Source organism: Leucopleurus acutus (genome assembly GCF_964270905.1).
Source record: "Leucopleurus acutus genome assembly, chromosome: 7".
In the NCBI taxonomy this organism is placed as follows: Eukaryota; Metazoa; Chordata; class Mammalia; order Artiodactyla; family Delphinidae; genus Leucopleurus; species Leucopleurus acutus.
In genome coordinates this window covers 64,251,314-64,267,117 of record NC_139150.1, presented here as the reverse complement: position 1 = coordinate 64,267,117, position 15,804 = coordinate 64,251,314, and the positions used below count along the sequence as shown (strand labels likewise).

General features: G+C 40.1%; 1 protein-coding gene across 1 annotated transcript in view; it reads left to right on the top strand.

Annotated features, from left to right (window-relative positions):
* Positions 1-6,472: 6,472 nt before the first annotated feature.
* Positions 6,473-15,804, top strand: part of LOC309963810 (FRAS1-related extracellular matrix protein 1-like) — a gene marked incomplete at both ends in the record, with an annotated part of 39,635 nt that continues 30,303 nt past the window's right edge. Inside the window, 3 exons of the mRNA XM_082842346.1 lie at positions 6,473-6,712; positions 11,516-11,610; positions 14,303-14,604. Of these exons, the coding sequence (XP_082698472.1) occupies positions 6,473-6,712; positions 11,516-11,610; positions 14,303-14,604 (637 nt within the window). The remainder of the gene's footprint in view (positions 6,713-11,515; positions 11,611-14,302; positions 14,605-15,804) is intronic.

Sequence of the window (15,804 nt, the reverse complement as noted above, 5' to 3'; positions counted from 1 at the left end):
GGTCCTGGGGTCGGCAAATATGGGTTATAAGATGCTGGAGTCAAGCTGGTGACTTTAGGCAGGTAACTTAAACCTCTTTGTACCTCATTTTCAAAATCTGTAAAATCACTGTCTACTTCCTAAAACCGTTATAGGAATTAAACAAGATAATGTATGTAAAGTCCTTTGAACAACGCCTAATCCATAGTAAGCACTTAATAAATGTTCGTTTTTATTATGATTATGATGTCACTTCCTTAAGTCACTGTTTATCTATAAAATCAGAATAATAATCAAAACTGCTTTATAGGTTTGTTGTGAGAAATAAATGAAAACAAATATATAAAGAATATAGCCCCGTACCTGTATACAGTAAGTAAAAAGTACTGGTAGACATAAAATGAGAAAAGGAAGATACAGTCAGCCTTCCATATCTGTGCATTCTACATCCGTGGATTCAGCCAACTACGATTGAAAATATTTGAAAAAAAAAAACTCCAGAAAGTTCCAAAAAGCAAAACTTGAATTTGCCTGGCAACTATTTACACAGCATTTCCCTTGTATTTACAACTATTTACATAGCATTTACATTGTATTAGGTATTATAAGTAATCTAGAGATGATTTAAAGTGTGTGGGAAGATGTTCATAGGTTATACGTAAACACTTCGCCACTTTATATAAAGGACTTGAGCATCATCGTGGCGTTTGGTATCTGTGGAGGGTTGGGCGGTTACTGGAACCAACCCCTGTGGATACTGAGGGACAACTGTACTATAAATTGTTGAGGAAAATCAATCTTAGAAGAAAATCAATCTTAGAAGTCGTCTTCTCCACGATTCTATTCTCCCCGGAAATCCTGTGTTGGGTAAGATCGCCACGGATTCTCCACCCCTGTGGGGGGCATTGAACAATTAAAGCTCCATAAGAGGTGATGAGCTTCTTGAAAGAGAAGAACCTGTTTTGTATTTGTGTGTTCCCAGGGCTGCTTTTGCAGTGAGACTGTCAGCATAGAGGAGGACAGAGCCCTTCCCCAGGGTGCCAGAGACCTGCTTCTCCCAGGCTGTGCTGCCTCCGGCTGTGACCTTGGGCCAGCCTTAGACTGACTCCTTGTTGCTTATGACAAGGTGCAGTTAGACTTCTCTGTCTCTCTCAGGGAAGGAAAGTCAGAGGAGGCAGTGGATCTGAAGTCCTTGGTAAAATCTAAGTCTTAATTTCCTCAACTACTACACAAAGAAGAGAGCCACTTTCTCTGAGTTTAGACAGTTAGTTGTTCCCTTGGGGGACCGTTCTCCTCATTTCCGGTTCATTGCTCTTGGGTGAATCAATTTATGTCACATATGATTCGGAATCATTTCAGTTATTCTGTGGATAATTATATGCAGCTATGAGTTTATTCCTGAAACTTTTACATTTGATTCATATGAATTATTTTGGAAATCAATTTGAGTGAAAATCATGATGATTGAAAAAATTCATTATAAGTAATTCCACGATGGCTTCTATGTTTCTTCTGACTGGTATTTTAAAGATTTTAATGTAGAATACAAGTCAGAAAATCTTCACGGGCTTTCTTACCAGTCTAGTCAAGGATATCAGAATCTCTCTATGTTTGAGTGGGTGGGAATGGGTCGATCCTGAGTTGGCTACTTCTTTTTTTACTCAAAATGCCACTTCTCTATTAGTTTATTTTCTTTCTTAAAGACTATAGGGTACTTGTAGGATCTGAAGCTGTGAGTCATGAGGTAATAGCTTCAAGCACAGGGAAGATAAAATGTTCCATTGTTTACATCATCTTTGGTTGATTGGTAATAACTACCTGGAGTGCTGAGAAGAGTATCAGACCAGTAGGAGTTCTGCAAATAGCAAAGCAAGCCAGCAAAAGGTTAGGATAGATTATTGATATCTTTTGTTTTTTTAAAATTAATTAATTAATTAATATTTGGCTGCGTTGGGTCTTTGTTGCTGTGCGCGGGCGTTCTCTAGTTGCGGCGAGCGGGGACTACTCTTGCTGTGGTGCGTGGGCTTCTCATGGCGGTGGCTTCTCTTGTTGCGGAGCACGGGCTCTAGGTGCGCGGGCTTCAGGAGTTGTGGTTCGCGGGCTGTAGGCACGTGGGCTTCAGTAGTTGTGGTGCACACGCTTAGTTGCTCCGTGGCATGTGGGGTCTTCCCGGACCAGGGCTTGAACCCGTGTCTCCTGCATTGGCGGGTGGATTCTTAACCACTGCGCCACCAGGGAAGTCTGATTATTGATATCTTGATATCTGTGCTGGGTGCAGGATGGGGAAGGTGCTTCTCTCGTGTCATGTAGCTTCCATTGTAAAATTCCACAGAGGAACAGTAGTAAATATGATTCTCTTCAGGGCACATCGTTAACATTGACCATCAAGAAGTTCCATTGCAGAGAGAGCCTGGGAGGACAGCTGGGATCCTGCTTTTCCTGTTGTGCACAGATTACCTAAGATAAATGACCGGAGTACCATGTTTATATCAGCATGGAGAATACATCCTCCTGTGGTTAAACTGAACATATAATTATGAAATGAAAACCAGCTCAGCTCTACCAGATGAAATGTTACTGAATCATTTTCTTCTGTTCAGGAATTTACTAAGAAAGAAAGAAATTTACTAAGAAAGAACACTTTTTGAATTTTTATAAGGAAGAACTCAGAGCAGGATGGTTTTCCACTTTCCAAAACATCTTTTCACTTTTTTGTTGGCTTGTAGAGATATCCTTCGAATACATGATTTCCACATGAAGAAAAAAGGCAAGGGTGGGAAATGGCCTGTAAGAGCATAACTGATTTGCAGGATGACGTGAGGATTGTGAAATGCTGAGAAGCAGCTGAAACACACAAGCAAGCAGACAGGATTTATTTCTATTGCAGCATCAAATTAAGTCCCATGTGGCTAAAAGTCAGTTGGCTTACAAGCTCCCTTGTAGAATCTGGCCACCTTTCTACTTCCCTTCCAAAGCTCCCACTGATTCTGCTGACGCTGTGGCTGCCCACATCAGTGATAAGAGCAAGCTACAGACAGCTGGATTCTGAGGATCTGACTTGGCCCTATGTTGGGATTAAGCAAACAGAGTTCTCAAGATGTGTTAGGTTTCCCACTAGGGTGTTGTCAAGTAAATGTTGGCTGCCTCTGGACATTGTAATTTTGTACCAGAAACAAGACAATTCTGTCATCTTCTTTGGTGGAGATAAAAAAATCCATCATCATCTGAAATCTTGTTTGACTTAGAATCCTGATTTCCATTGCTGTTGTTCTGTGTGGTTTTTGTTTTTTTGTTTGGCCTTTTCCCTCTCTGTTCATCCAAATCCTTTTCTCTTTCCCCTCCACTGCCACCTTCTTCATGTGAAAAATCAGAGCAATATTTTCCATGGAATGTCTACGTACTTGGCATTTCCTAACACCAACAGAAAAATGCAAGCGCAAAATTAGAGTGTAAATAAAACACAAATAAAGTATACTCTTTTTGATCTTTATGGCACCTAATTTGGTAGCCCAGTTGATTGAAGGCTGAGTTTTGTTTGATTTTGAACTTAGAAATTGTTACTCTTGCACTGTTTACCTCCCAGCAGTGTTGAGGTAATACTGAAATATTAGCATTCAGTTTCTTACTTCGACCTCCTGTTTTAAGACTGTGAGGAAGAAAAAGAGAAATTTTGAATGTCATTAAAACACATTTTGACTTTTACTGAACCTAATTCTGCCCCCTTCATCCAGGACCAGGTCCTGCCATTCTGTTTTTCTCGAGACAAGCTTTACCCTCTTATTCCTTTGACATGTAATATGTATTATTACATAATAATATGTAATAATGTAATAATATGTAATAAATATATATAATAATATATAATAATATGTAATAAAATGTAATAATAACATTACATTTATATGGGGCTTTGTAGTTAAGAAAATATTTCCACATGGACTATTTCGTTTGGCCTCACGGGGGAACTGGAACAGGCAAGACAGATGGCCCCATTTTTGAAAGAGAAAACAGATGTTCAGAAGAACCAGGGTTAGAATCCAGGTCTTCAGATTCAGGTCTTCCCTTCCCACATCACTGTGGCACGGGAAGCCACAGAAATAGATTTCCTTTTCTTTCTCTCTTGTTTCTTCCTGGTAGATGAACATTAGAATCTTGGTCTTTGACCTTATCTGCTCATTAAGGACTTACTATGCTATAATTAGAGAATGAGCTATTTCCCCATATGCTGTAGGTAAGAAGTTAAAATATTTACCTGATTTGTGACTAAACAAAATTAACAAAAATTGAAGAATAAGGTAGTTATTAACAGTGTAAAGTTATACTCGTTTATTATGCCCATTGGAAGGTCTTGCATTTTCATGATTTTAATGATTTCTGCACATGGCTACTGAAATATTTGTCAGAAGGTGTAGAAAAAAATGCCGTCTTTCCTGTTTAACAGTAGGTTAAACAGGAAAGAAGTTTACATTCTCTGCCATGTAAAATTCTGGCAGAGTGGGCTGGTGTGGTGACTTCACTTTGCAAATGTCCCAAACACCCAGGCTCCTTCTGGCTCACAGCTCTGCTAGCCTGAGGTGTGGCTCTCTTTTTTATGTGCAGGGCAGCCTCCTCAGTCTGGGTAACAAGAGGGAGAGAAGCATAAAGATAAATCCATGAAAAAAAAGGAAGAACGAGGTCGCTAGGGAGTGAGGGTAGACAAAAAACAGGTCCCAGGACTGGACCCTAGGCTCCCCAACATGAAAAAAGTCAGGGATTCTAGGAAGAAGCAGCAAAGGAGAAGAAGGGAGATGAGAAGAATGCCTGAGAGTATAGAGTCCTTGCAGCCTTTATGGGTTAATTTAATTCATTGAAATCTCAGAAAGCCAAGTTTTTTCTCTTATCTCTCAGTTTTGGGTGATGCCTACCCACCCTGTTGCTTCTCTTCTTTGTGAAAGCGCTGCTTTTTTGAATGATCTTAGATGCCAAAGGTGAATGGAAACAAGTTGTGAAAGTTCAACAAGCAGGTTTGCATTCTTGCCCAAACAAGCCAACCTAATTCAGCCTGAGCGTGGGCAACATGGTCAGTGGGAGGATGGGACTGTTTTATTTGGGGACCGACACCATAAAAAACAGGCTGCTCTGTGAAGTGTGCACCCGCCCGCCCCCAGGTGTTAGGTGACATGTCACGCACTGTCTCAAAAGTGAAAGGTTTCAAACAGGGACAAGAGAATGAGCCTTCCCTTAATGTATTAGAGGTGGGCAATAGTGGCATTTTTGTCTACACCTTCTGACAAACATTTCAGTATCCGTGTGCAGAAATCATTAAAATCATGAAAATGCAAGACCTTCCAATGGGCATAATAAACTACCATTATGGTCTATCATGGATAACTAATCGTGGATATGATTGGTTCACCTAATCATATCTTGGAATTAAAGATATATTTCAATACCTTGCACTTTGGATAAAATCATTTCTGTTCTTATGGGACACAGAGAAATAATCATGAAATTCTAAGTGGTTAAAATAGAAAAAAAGACTCCACTTGTGCGAATTCTATACTTTCTATGTAATTAGCATTGCAGATGATGTATAAATGCACGTACATCTGCCGTGTCATTAGCTGTGTATGTTGAAGCTACGTTACTGGATTCCTAGTCCTTGTTACACCTAAACAAAACCCCAAATGATCACTTAGAAAAAATATCTTTTCTCCAGTTTCCACTCAAGCGTTTCTTAGGCGTCTTCATTGTCCAGCAAAGTCAAAATTGTGCCCATGTGACAAATTATTAAGCCTTTTTTTTTTGAGTGGGTTGTACTGATTTAGAATTAATCATGTTTTCAAACAGTGGGCAAGTAATTGTATCAGCTCTCTTGCACAAATGAGGTTACAGTCCTCATTTATCAAGTGAGAAGACAAAAGCAAAGAGTTCAACAACTTTCTCTGAACGCAGAGGAGCAAACGCTGCCCGTGGCCGTGAGGCGGGCTGCCTCCTGTCGGACCACACAACTGACGTCCCTGTTGGGACCCGTTGAGTCCGGAAGCAGGAGTTACCGCCGGGGAATGAAATGGCTGCATTGCCTTTCAGATGCCCCTGGAGGTCAAGTTAGTTTATTTGTTTTTAATTTAGCTGAAATTACAGGCTGATTGAAAGATTCCTTTGTCGGTGGGGGTCTTTTGAATAAGCCACATAAACCTTTTTGTTTCTCTCTCACTTTCCTCCAACTCCTCGTCCCATTTGCAGGATTAAAAAAGCACTTGGGAGGCACATTAATCTTGCCGGGCGTTGTCAGGAGTGATCAGCGAGTTTTATTAAAAGCTCTGGGACTGCCTGAAAGACCTCCTTGTCTGAGTTTGAAATGAAAGGGACGTGTTAAGATCTTGGGGCACATTGTCGGGACCCCTTGCCCTGCCCCTTGGACTATGAGCTGACACCCCCGGAGAAGGCACAGAAGCCCTCCTTTGTTGAAGGGATTTCACTGGTGGATGGAAACGAGTTGGCCCCTGTCGGCATGAGCTCTCTACGCTGGGGTGGGCTCGGTGCCCTGCTGCTGTTGCTCAGGCTGCTCCCAGGCTGGGCCAGCCTCACCCTCATCCGTGTTAACCGAGGGGTCAGGGTGATGAAGGGCAGCTCCGCCTTCCTGTCTCAGGATGACCTGAAGTTCGCCATCCCCAAAGAGAAAGATGCCTGCAAAGTGGAGGTTGTGATGAATGAACCAATAACCCAGAGGGTTGGGAAACTCACTCCACAGGTAGGTCATATCTGAGATTTGCTATTTAATAGTGTGTATGAATGAGAGTGTGTGATAATGTTGGGGGTGGGGGAGAGAGAGAGCGAGAGAGAGAGCGAGAGAGAGAGAGAGAGAGAGAGAGAGAGAGGGAGAGAGAGAGAGAGATCAAGCTCTTCCTTCAAGCTACCAGAGGTGAGTGTTGTAAGGTGTTCACATCTGAAACGGTGGAGTTGCAGTTAGCGGGCATAATACTGCACTGTTTTTTCTATGCAAGGTGAAACCTGTTAAAAAAAAGTTTTTTTGACGTATAATGACATATAACATTAGTTTCAGGTATACGAGGTAATGATTTGAGATTGGTCAAACCTGTTTTTTGAATGTTCTTGGTGACTGTGGATTACAGCCTTGAAACCAACAGGAGTTACTCCTATTTATGTCAACCCCTCTGGAGGAAGGATGGTTCGAACAGATATGGATGGATGCATTTTTAAAATTAGTAATACACCAAATTGACAAGTCTTTCCAATTTATCCTCTCTTATTGACGAAATCTTGTGTAAATATTACAAAACAGCTAATCAGCCAGGAAAAGGCATAATGGTAAGGGAATCACATCTTATTTTAGGTACATGGCCACTCTATGAGAATCTTAGGGGAGAGAGAGAAAAAAACAGAGCGAGGGGGAGAGAGAGAGAGAAGTAAACGAGAGGGAGAGAGAATGAAAACGGGTTGGAGTGGGCAGTCTCCTGTGTGGTGTGATAAGGTCAGTCTTTATGGGACTATTCCTGCCCCCAAATTGTCTCACCCATGGCCAGAGTGCCTTTGGATAAGATATCAGGGTTTCAGGACATCTTTAGGACACATTTGTGACTGCAGAATAGCAAAAGTTAAACACGAAGACATTTTAATCTATTACCATCCCTTGAACGTTCCCTTGAGTAAGGGAAGAGATCTGGAAACGATATACGAAGACACTTCATTTTAAATATTCATTGTTCTTCAAAAATGTCTTCATAAAATTTTTTTTTCCCTTTAATCACTACCATGGAGACCTTGTCATTTAAGGGTGTTCCGTGCTCAATCCTTTTGTAGGGTGGAGTTACCCTCTAATTCCTTGGGTTTAGGAAAGTCTGTATTATCATACATTTGCTTAAAGAGCTTATCTTTATACACAATAGAAAATTACTTCTGGTCTTATTACTTGTTCCTACTGTGGTTTAACTTTCTTCTCAAGGCAAACAGTTTTCAGAATATTCAGTGCTGGGTATGGCTGCTGCTCCTAGCAAAATACAGCATTTCTGTTTGCTGAACTGTGAGCATTAATGTTCTTCCTCTTCCTCTCTATTTGGCTAAAAAACTATTCTATTGGCTTATTCAAAAGTGGTATTAGATGTCGTAAAGATGAACTAAAGAGACTGAGATAGATGCTAGCTCAAGTTGACATCTCTGGACATTTCCTTTACTTCCATTACAGTTATAGTCTGATTCTGAAACACATCAGAATGCTGTGGCAGGCTCTCACATTGGGAGTATGGCTCATGTGACTGTGACTAAATGTCTCCTTCCGGTTTCCTGTGAGTTTTTCTTTTGTCAGTCAATGAGCTTCAGATGGGCATCTAAAAAATGTTAGTATGTGCTCATGGACCCAGGGCACCCTGGTTTTCCCATGTGTGTGGTAAGTGCAACATCTCCCCACTTTCACCCAACATAACTTATGCTGGAAAGTGTGTTTGATTGGCACCTATAAGTTAGGGATAGAGGAGACGCCTGGGATAGCTCATGTCTGGAGCCCCAGTGCACTAAATGCGATGAGTAGGTGACACGAATAGGCTCAGCAGCAGGCCGTGGAGCCCTAACTACAGGCACGGGGGTCAAAAGCAAATCCTTGGAGTTTTGGGGAGCAGCAAAATAGGACCCGAATCCTAGATGTCTGGGATCCCTGATAGAGCAGAGACCCAGGGCTATATGGAAAAAGGTGGATGCCTCATAAAGACTGATGAACTGATAATTTGGTAACCCTTCCAATCAATATATTAAAAAAATGTGTGCAACATTTATTTAGAAGTAAGGCTGAATATATTTTGTGAGATAAGAAGAGAGGAAAGATTCCTCCTTGTAGCGCACTGGGGTAATCTCTGGTCCAGCTGTATTAAGCTCTGGCCCCAAGCATGCAAAACCAAAGGCCTATTATTCACCAGATTCTCCCTCCTTGGAAAGCATTTTGGGGAGGATCTCCTGTTACTTAAACCAGCCTCTTGGGATATCCTCTCCCCATCCCAAATAGCCTATGACTTCTCAAGTGCTTCATATAGCACTTTCTATGAGAGTAATGAAAAATATCATCATTTTCAGTGATATTTTAAGTCTTCACTATGTGGCTAGCTCTGAGGCACTGGAGAGCAAAAAGGGATCCACGTGACTAGAACTAGGTAAAACATTTATTTGGTCACAAGGATCAAGTGTTGTGATAGATCTCTAAGTTGTCTCATTTTCAAACTTTCGCTGATTTTCTGGCAAAAATCCATTACTAGAAAGACAATGTGGAACAGAAACAACGTATCTGTCTGATTTAGGGAAGTCTGCATTGCAAGGCAAAGGGGCAGGGCTCCAAACATCCCCAAAGGGTCCTCTAATGTGCTGATTGAAAGATAATGTTTAGTGTATGTCTATCCAGAGGTACATCTGACATCTCAAACAGATTTATATCATCTAAAGTAAATATGTGATATATAGCTGCTAACAGTTATTCTGTGGAAAGGAGTCCATTAAAATGTGGAGTTTCGTTGCCTTTTGGTCAAATATGAGAACTGTGTACTATCATGAAATCTGTATGTCCGGAAAACTTTGTTTCTCAAACCACTTGGTGATCCTATTTTTTCATTATGATAATTTCAACACAAACAAAATCCCTAAGTGAAAACTGCTTTTTTGCAATATGTAGCTGTACTAAATTCAGGTCGATGCAGTTCTCCCCAGGGATTGATTTCTTATGGAGTTTTTGAAATTAAACACAGCCAAGCATAGCCAAGCCAATTATGCACACACAGACACACACACACACACACACACACACACACACATCCTAAACATTACTCTTTAATAGAGCTTACTAGTAAGTTGAAAGCAGGCTTATTTGGGCCCATTCCTAGCGAGATGACTGTATTAACAACACCCTGCTGTGTAATGAACCGTTTCATGTGAGTTGTACAGAAAATGTTTTGTTTAACATCTATTCAATCAGTGTTTTCATTCCATTACTGAAGTTTGTCATAGGACCAACAGGTTCATTTTCCTATTGGTTATTTGGAAAGGGATTTCACTTGGTGCACACGAGTACCTTCTGTCTCGATAACCTTCTCGAGATAGTCAATTAGAGAAGGTTGATGGCAATATGTTTTCCTCATGTTTTAGGACAAGACTTACCCACTCACAGTACTTCTCACCCCTGACCCAAAGCAAGAAATTTCCTGGGTGGAAAAGCACCCCCGTTTAGCACTGAGCTCGCTCTTTTGAATAGGAAATGCAGAAGTAGAAAATATCTCTAGTTTGAACGAGTTTGCTGTCATTAAAGTGAGTAATGAGTTAGGAATGTGTGACAATTTAATTATAAATTGTAATTGAAAAGCAATTGAAGTGGAAAAAAACAAAGCTAGACAGTAATTAGAAAAGGATTTAGCTCTCCTTTGTTTTAGTTAGTAAATTTATGGAATTATGGTTGTCGCCTTTTATAAAAGGAAAACATATTATGAAACATAAAACAGATGTTTCTTTTAACAAAGCAGATTGTCTCTTTGTTACAGTGACTATCTGTCAATGATATGGGAAAGGTCTTTCCTTTATCTCCTTCCTTGTTGTCAATTAAAAAGAGGAACCAAAGATGTCTGTAGGAAACGATCATTTGTATTAGTGAGAAAGTCTTCTCAGGGAGGATTATGTTGTTTGTAAATGTTTGAGGCTGTAACAAGGTACAGGCTAAATAGCATGAACTCAACAGTGATGATATGTGAATACCTCGAGGGTATTTCTTAGAACTCTACCAAGTCAGATCGGGCAGAATGAGGGTCATGGTGTGAATGGAAGAGAAAACTCTTCTTTTAAAAACTATGACTCCCAGAATATAACAATTAGCAATCCTTAGTAGTTCTGAGTGAGGTGATACAGTTAATTATAATTTTGTTTGAATAGAGAAAATTGCCTTGACATTATTATTTGTCTCATCAGTCATTTCTGCTATTACATAACTAATAAAAGCAGGCTTTTGCAAGTAAATGAGAAACATCTGTGGGTCGTGTTTGGCTCTGATCGACCACAATAGTGTCTGTAGTAAGTGGCTTCATTTTTAAATATACTATTTGGAAAAGAAAGCAATAAAAGGAGAAGAAAAAAATACAGAGCTAATACAGCGTGTTTGTATGTGGGGTAATGCATGCCTGTTTCTACATACACAGAGGTAGACCTCTCTGACTCAGTTGCTATGGTGTTGGTAAATAACATTTTGAAAGATGGAACCATATTTTAAATGTACTATACACTGGAAAAAGATAGTTATTTAGAGATAATCACTGCTTAATTTATCTGCCTGATCTGCTTGGATTTTCATAATTTAGATATTCTCAAAGCAAAACACAGCTATATAAGCAGGATGGTCATAGGCATGGGGGTGGGTAGAGGTGGTGATGGTTAAAACACACACACACACACACACACACACACACACACAATGCTAAGAGACCATAATTTCTTCAGGCAGTACTTTACTGCTGGAAAAATTAAAAAATGTACCAGTTTTCTCACAGATATGTATCCATTTCTTCATGTGAACTAGGTCTTTGACTGCCATTTCCTTCCCAATGAAGTAAAGTATACTCACAACGGTTGCCCAATTCTTGATGAAGATACAGTGAAGCTTAGACTTTACAGGTAAGCAGCATAGAAGCATTGTTCATTCCTTAGCAGATAACCACTCTGTGTACTTCTTTTTCTTTGGATAGATATTATTATGATGGGAGTTACTAGATTTCAAACAAGTAATTCGCAGTAGGAACTGGAGACCTGAGTGGGTGAGGCAAGAATTGTAGCAACCTTTCAGTTACTTTTATTTATATCATCTTCCTTGGGGCATTTCTGTGGCAAATTATTAGCCCTCTCCTGTTTCTCTTTAGAGTTCTTGTATGGGTATCTCTGGTCATTCAATTCCCCACTTATGATAAAAAATGGAGATTACAAACTACAAATTTTTAATGAGAATTAGGAGGAAAATATATTCCAAAAGTGAATGAAATTCTTCTTTTTGATTATCAACTGCTTATTTATTAGAAGTGCAATATCTTCTATTTTTCAACATGTTATATTTTAAAAAGGTTCAAAAAATCAATTATAGAGTTGGACAAAGTGACCATATGACCCAGCAATTCTACTTCTAAATATACATAAGAGAAATAAAAGATATATTTACACAAAAATTTATACACAAATGTTCACTGCAGCATGTCTCATAAATGCCAAAAAGTTGAAACAATCTAACTGATGCATGTGTAAACGTGATGTGGTATATCCATACAATGGAATATTATTCAGCCATAAAAAGGAATGAAGTACTGATACATGCTACAACATGGATGAACCTTGAAAACATTACGCTAAGTGAAAGAAGTCTGACACAAAAGGTCACATATTGTGTAATTTCATTTATATGATATGCCTAGAAAAGGCAAATCCATAAAGACAAAGTGGATTAGTGGTTGCCAGCTGTTGAGGAAGGGGTGAATGGGGAGTGAATGCTCATGGGTGTGGATTTTTATGGTGGGGGGGGGTCATAAAAATGTTCTGGAATTAGGGAGCATGACGGTTGCATAACCTTATGAATATACTAGAAACCACTGAATTATAAACTTTAAAAAGGTAAATTTTAGGGTCTGTGTATTATATCTAAATAAAAAGTTAATTTAAAATTACATAGCACAGGGAGATCAGCTTGGTGCTTTGTGACCACCTAGAGGGGTGGGGTAGGGAGGGTGGGAGGGAGACTCAAGAGGGAGGGGATATGGGGCTATATGTAAACGTATAGCTGATTCACTTTGTTATACAGCAGAAACTAACACACCATTGTAAAGCAATTATACTCTAATAAAGATGTTAAAAAAATATAAGCTCATGGTTATGGTATTGCTCACTTTATAGAAGCAACTGAGAATTCAGTGTAGGTGGAGTAGGCCTTATACAGATTTTACTTGGTTTTTGTTGCTTTTAAGAGTATTTAAGAGTAAAATATGGCAGCATGAATTTCCCTTAAGTACTAGACTAATATGGGTCTAGAGTTTTGTAGCACAGTGAATCATCCTATAAACACTTATGATCATCTGCTATAGGTTAGGCCCATGCTAGACATAGGAAACAAAAACATGAGGAGACATAGACTGGTTCTCATGGTCTCATGCAAAAGATGGGTCGCTAACTGTGATTCAGAATGACAAGCGCCGTAAGAGAGGGGTGAACCGAATGCTGTGCTCAGGAAATGCGATGGCACCAAAGGGTACCTTAGGAAGCTATGCAATCAGCATACAAGGCTGTTTGAGTTTCCTAAGACTTTAAAGTTAAAAAACAAATTAGCTTCAAAGAGCTTGCTGGGAAGGGCTGGAAAAGCTAATGAATTCTAGCTGTTCCTATTTCTTTCTTCCTTGAGTTTCTGAGGGATGGGGAGGGTAGAGGAGCACACATGAAGGGCAGAGTTAGAGGACCTGTCAGGTTCCCTGGTCTTGAGGATTTAAAATAGAATATTCAGAGGAGTTGGAGGCAGAAAACCAGGGAGCATGTTTATTACCCTCTTACCTCGTCTCTAGCTCTTTTGGCAAGCTACTTGACCTCCCTGTGCCTGTTTCCTTATCTGTAAAATGGGATTAACCACACTTATGTTAGATTCCTGTGAAGACTGAATGATATACTCTTCATAGAGTTTAGTATCTGCCCGGGCCATCGTGAAAACACGTCAGTTAGGAGCTGCATTATTGATACACACCCATCACCCATTAATTTTCTCCCTTCAGTAAAGAGTGACAACCCCTATCTGCTGGTCTCTGTAAGTATCCAGAAAACAGAGTCACTAAGGGAATGGAGGTAACAATCACTGAATACCCTTTATATGCCAAGCGCTGAGCAGAGCACCCCAACTAGACTGTAGATGACTATTCATGTAGTGGCATTTCTGAAGAGCAAAAGGGCCTTGGTGCTTCAGAAACCCCTCACCCCCTCACCCCTGAATTAAAAGTCAATCCATAAATTATACATGCTGGATACTCTTAAGTTGCACACATGCTAGAGAAGGGACTCTGAGCTCATAGCAGTCTTTAAATACCAGTATCGATGATGGATTTGAGAGAAGGTGTTAAAAGAAGGGTCATTGGAAAGGGAAGAAACAGGAAAAGGAGTTGTCACCAAGGTAAGGAGAAGAAGGGAAAAGAAGAGAGAGGTTGGGAGTAGAGTATAAAATAAAATCCACACTACGTGACACACTGATTGTGTGAAAGCCAGTCTTTAAGCTTCCAGCCAAGTTAGTACACAATATCAGAAGTACCTGGGCACCAATAATATTGCCTTTGCTCTGTTCTGTCCACAGATTGACTGAGACAGACACCTTCACGGAAACCTTTATCCTGCGGGTCTATCTCCTGGAACCAGACTGTAACATCATCCGTATGAGTGACAATGTACTGGAGGTGTCTGAATTCTATGGCCTGTCCCGAGCCATTGATAAAAACCTGCTCAGATTTGATTATGAGAGGACGGCTAGTCTGGAGTGTACAGTCAGGCTGGACCCTGTGGGAACTCGGCTGCCAGCCCATGGCCAGCTGGTTGTGGTGGAGCCCTGGCCGGAAGAACCTCGTGGAGATCAACCACACAGTTTTTTCCCTGAGTCTCGTATGATATGTTTTAATACTTATCTGGATGTTACTAAAGCTGACAGATCTGTAAATGGTCATCTTCTACCATGACAAAGATTTTTACTTAATATAATTTGTAGCTGGCTGAAAAATGTAAGTTAGTGGTTAAGAGTGTAGACTTTGGAATTGGAAAAACCCGGGCTTGAAAACTGCCTCTGCTATTTATTCCCTGTGTGCTTTTAGGGGAATTATTTAACCTGTCTAAGTCTCTGTAAAACGGACAAGGATAGTGGCTGTTCCATAGGATTGTATAAAGATGGGATGAGATCACACACATACAAAGTGCTTAACACAGTGTCTGGCTCATAGCAAGTGCTCGGTAGCTGTCAGCTGTTATTATTAATAGTAGGTAGCAATGGCAGTGGTAGCAAAAGTAGCTGGTGAATTTACTAAGTATTACTAGACTTGGAGCAGGTTTGAGGTAGAGCTGGTGGGCAGCAGCCATGGTTTAAATCAGGAAGAGTTAATGGATAACGTTCTTTCTGTTATTCATTTAATTATCACATTTTGGGCACCTCCTAGATGCATAATAGTGTTCTAGGCACTGTGGGAAGAGCAAAAAATATAAGGGAAAATCATGATCACAGTAATACCTTGAATTTGGACAGAAATTTATAGCTGAAAACATGCACAATAAGTCATCTCATTTGGTCTTCACAGCCTTCACAGGGTAGGAAGTAGGATACCTATTTTGTACATCAGGGAAATGTGCAAAAGGCCACTAGAAAAATAAGTGACCTGTGAGTATCATATACTGTGCAGGAGTGAAAAAGGCAGTTGGACAGAGACAAAAGACTATGTCTTGGAGAGATGACTGTGGTTTTCGGTGGGAGACAGCAGGTTGGCTCAGGTGGTCAATGAATATTTGAAGAAAGGTTTAGAAAAAAGATTAAGTCGACCTGAAAAGGTTTTCAGGATTTGAGTGTGTGACAAGCACTAAGGGGAGTGAATTTCAGTGAGTAGAATATTCTAGCAGAGATGGCATGATGGTACCATGGAAGTGGATGCTGTAAAGGAAGACCAGAGCAGGACAGTGGAAGACCTACAGTGAGCCTATTAGTCAAAGATGGTCCAGCACCAGAAAATGCATTTTATATATTTTTTCTCTTGGTCACTTTTGGTGGTTAAGAACCTGATTGGATAATTGGTCAACTGTTCTTTTCAGTAAAGGCAATGA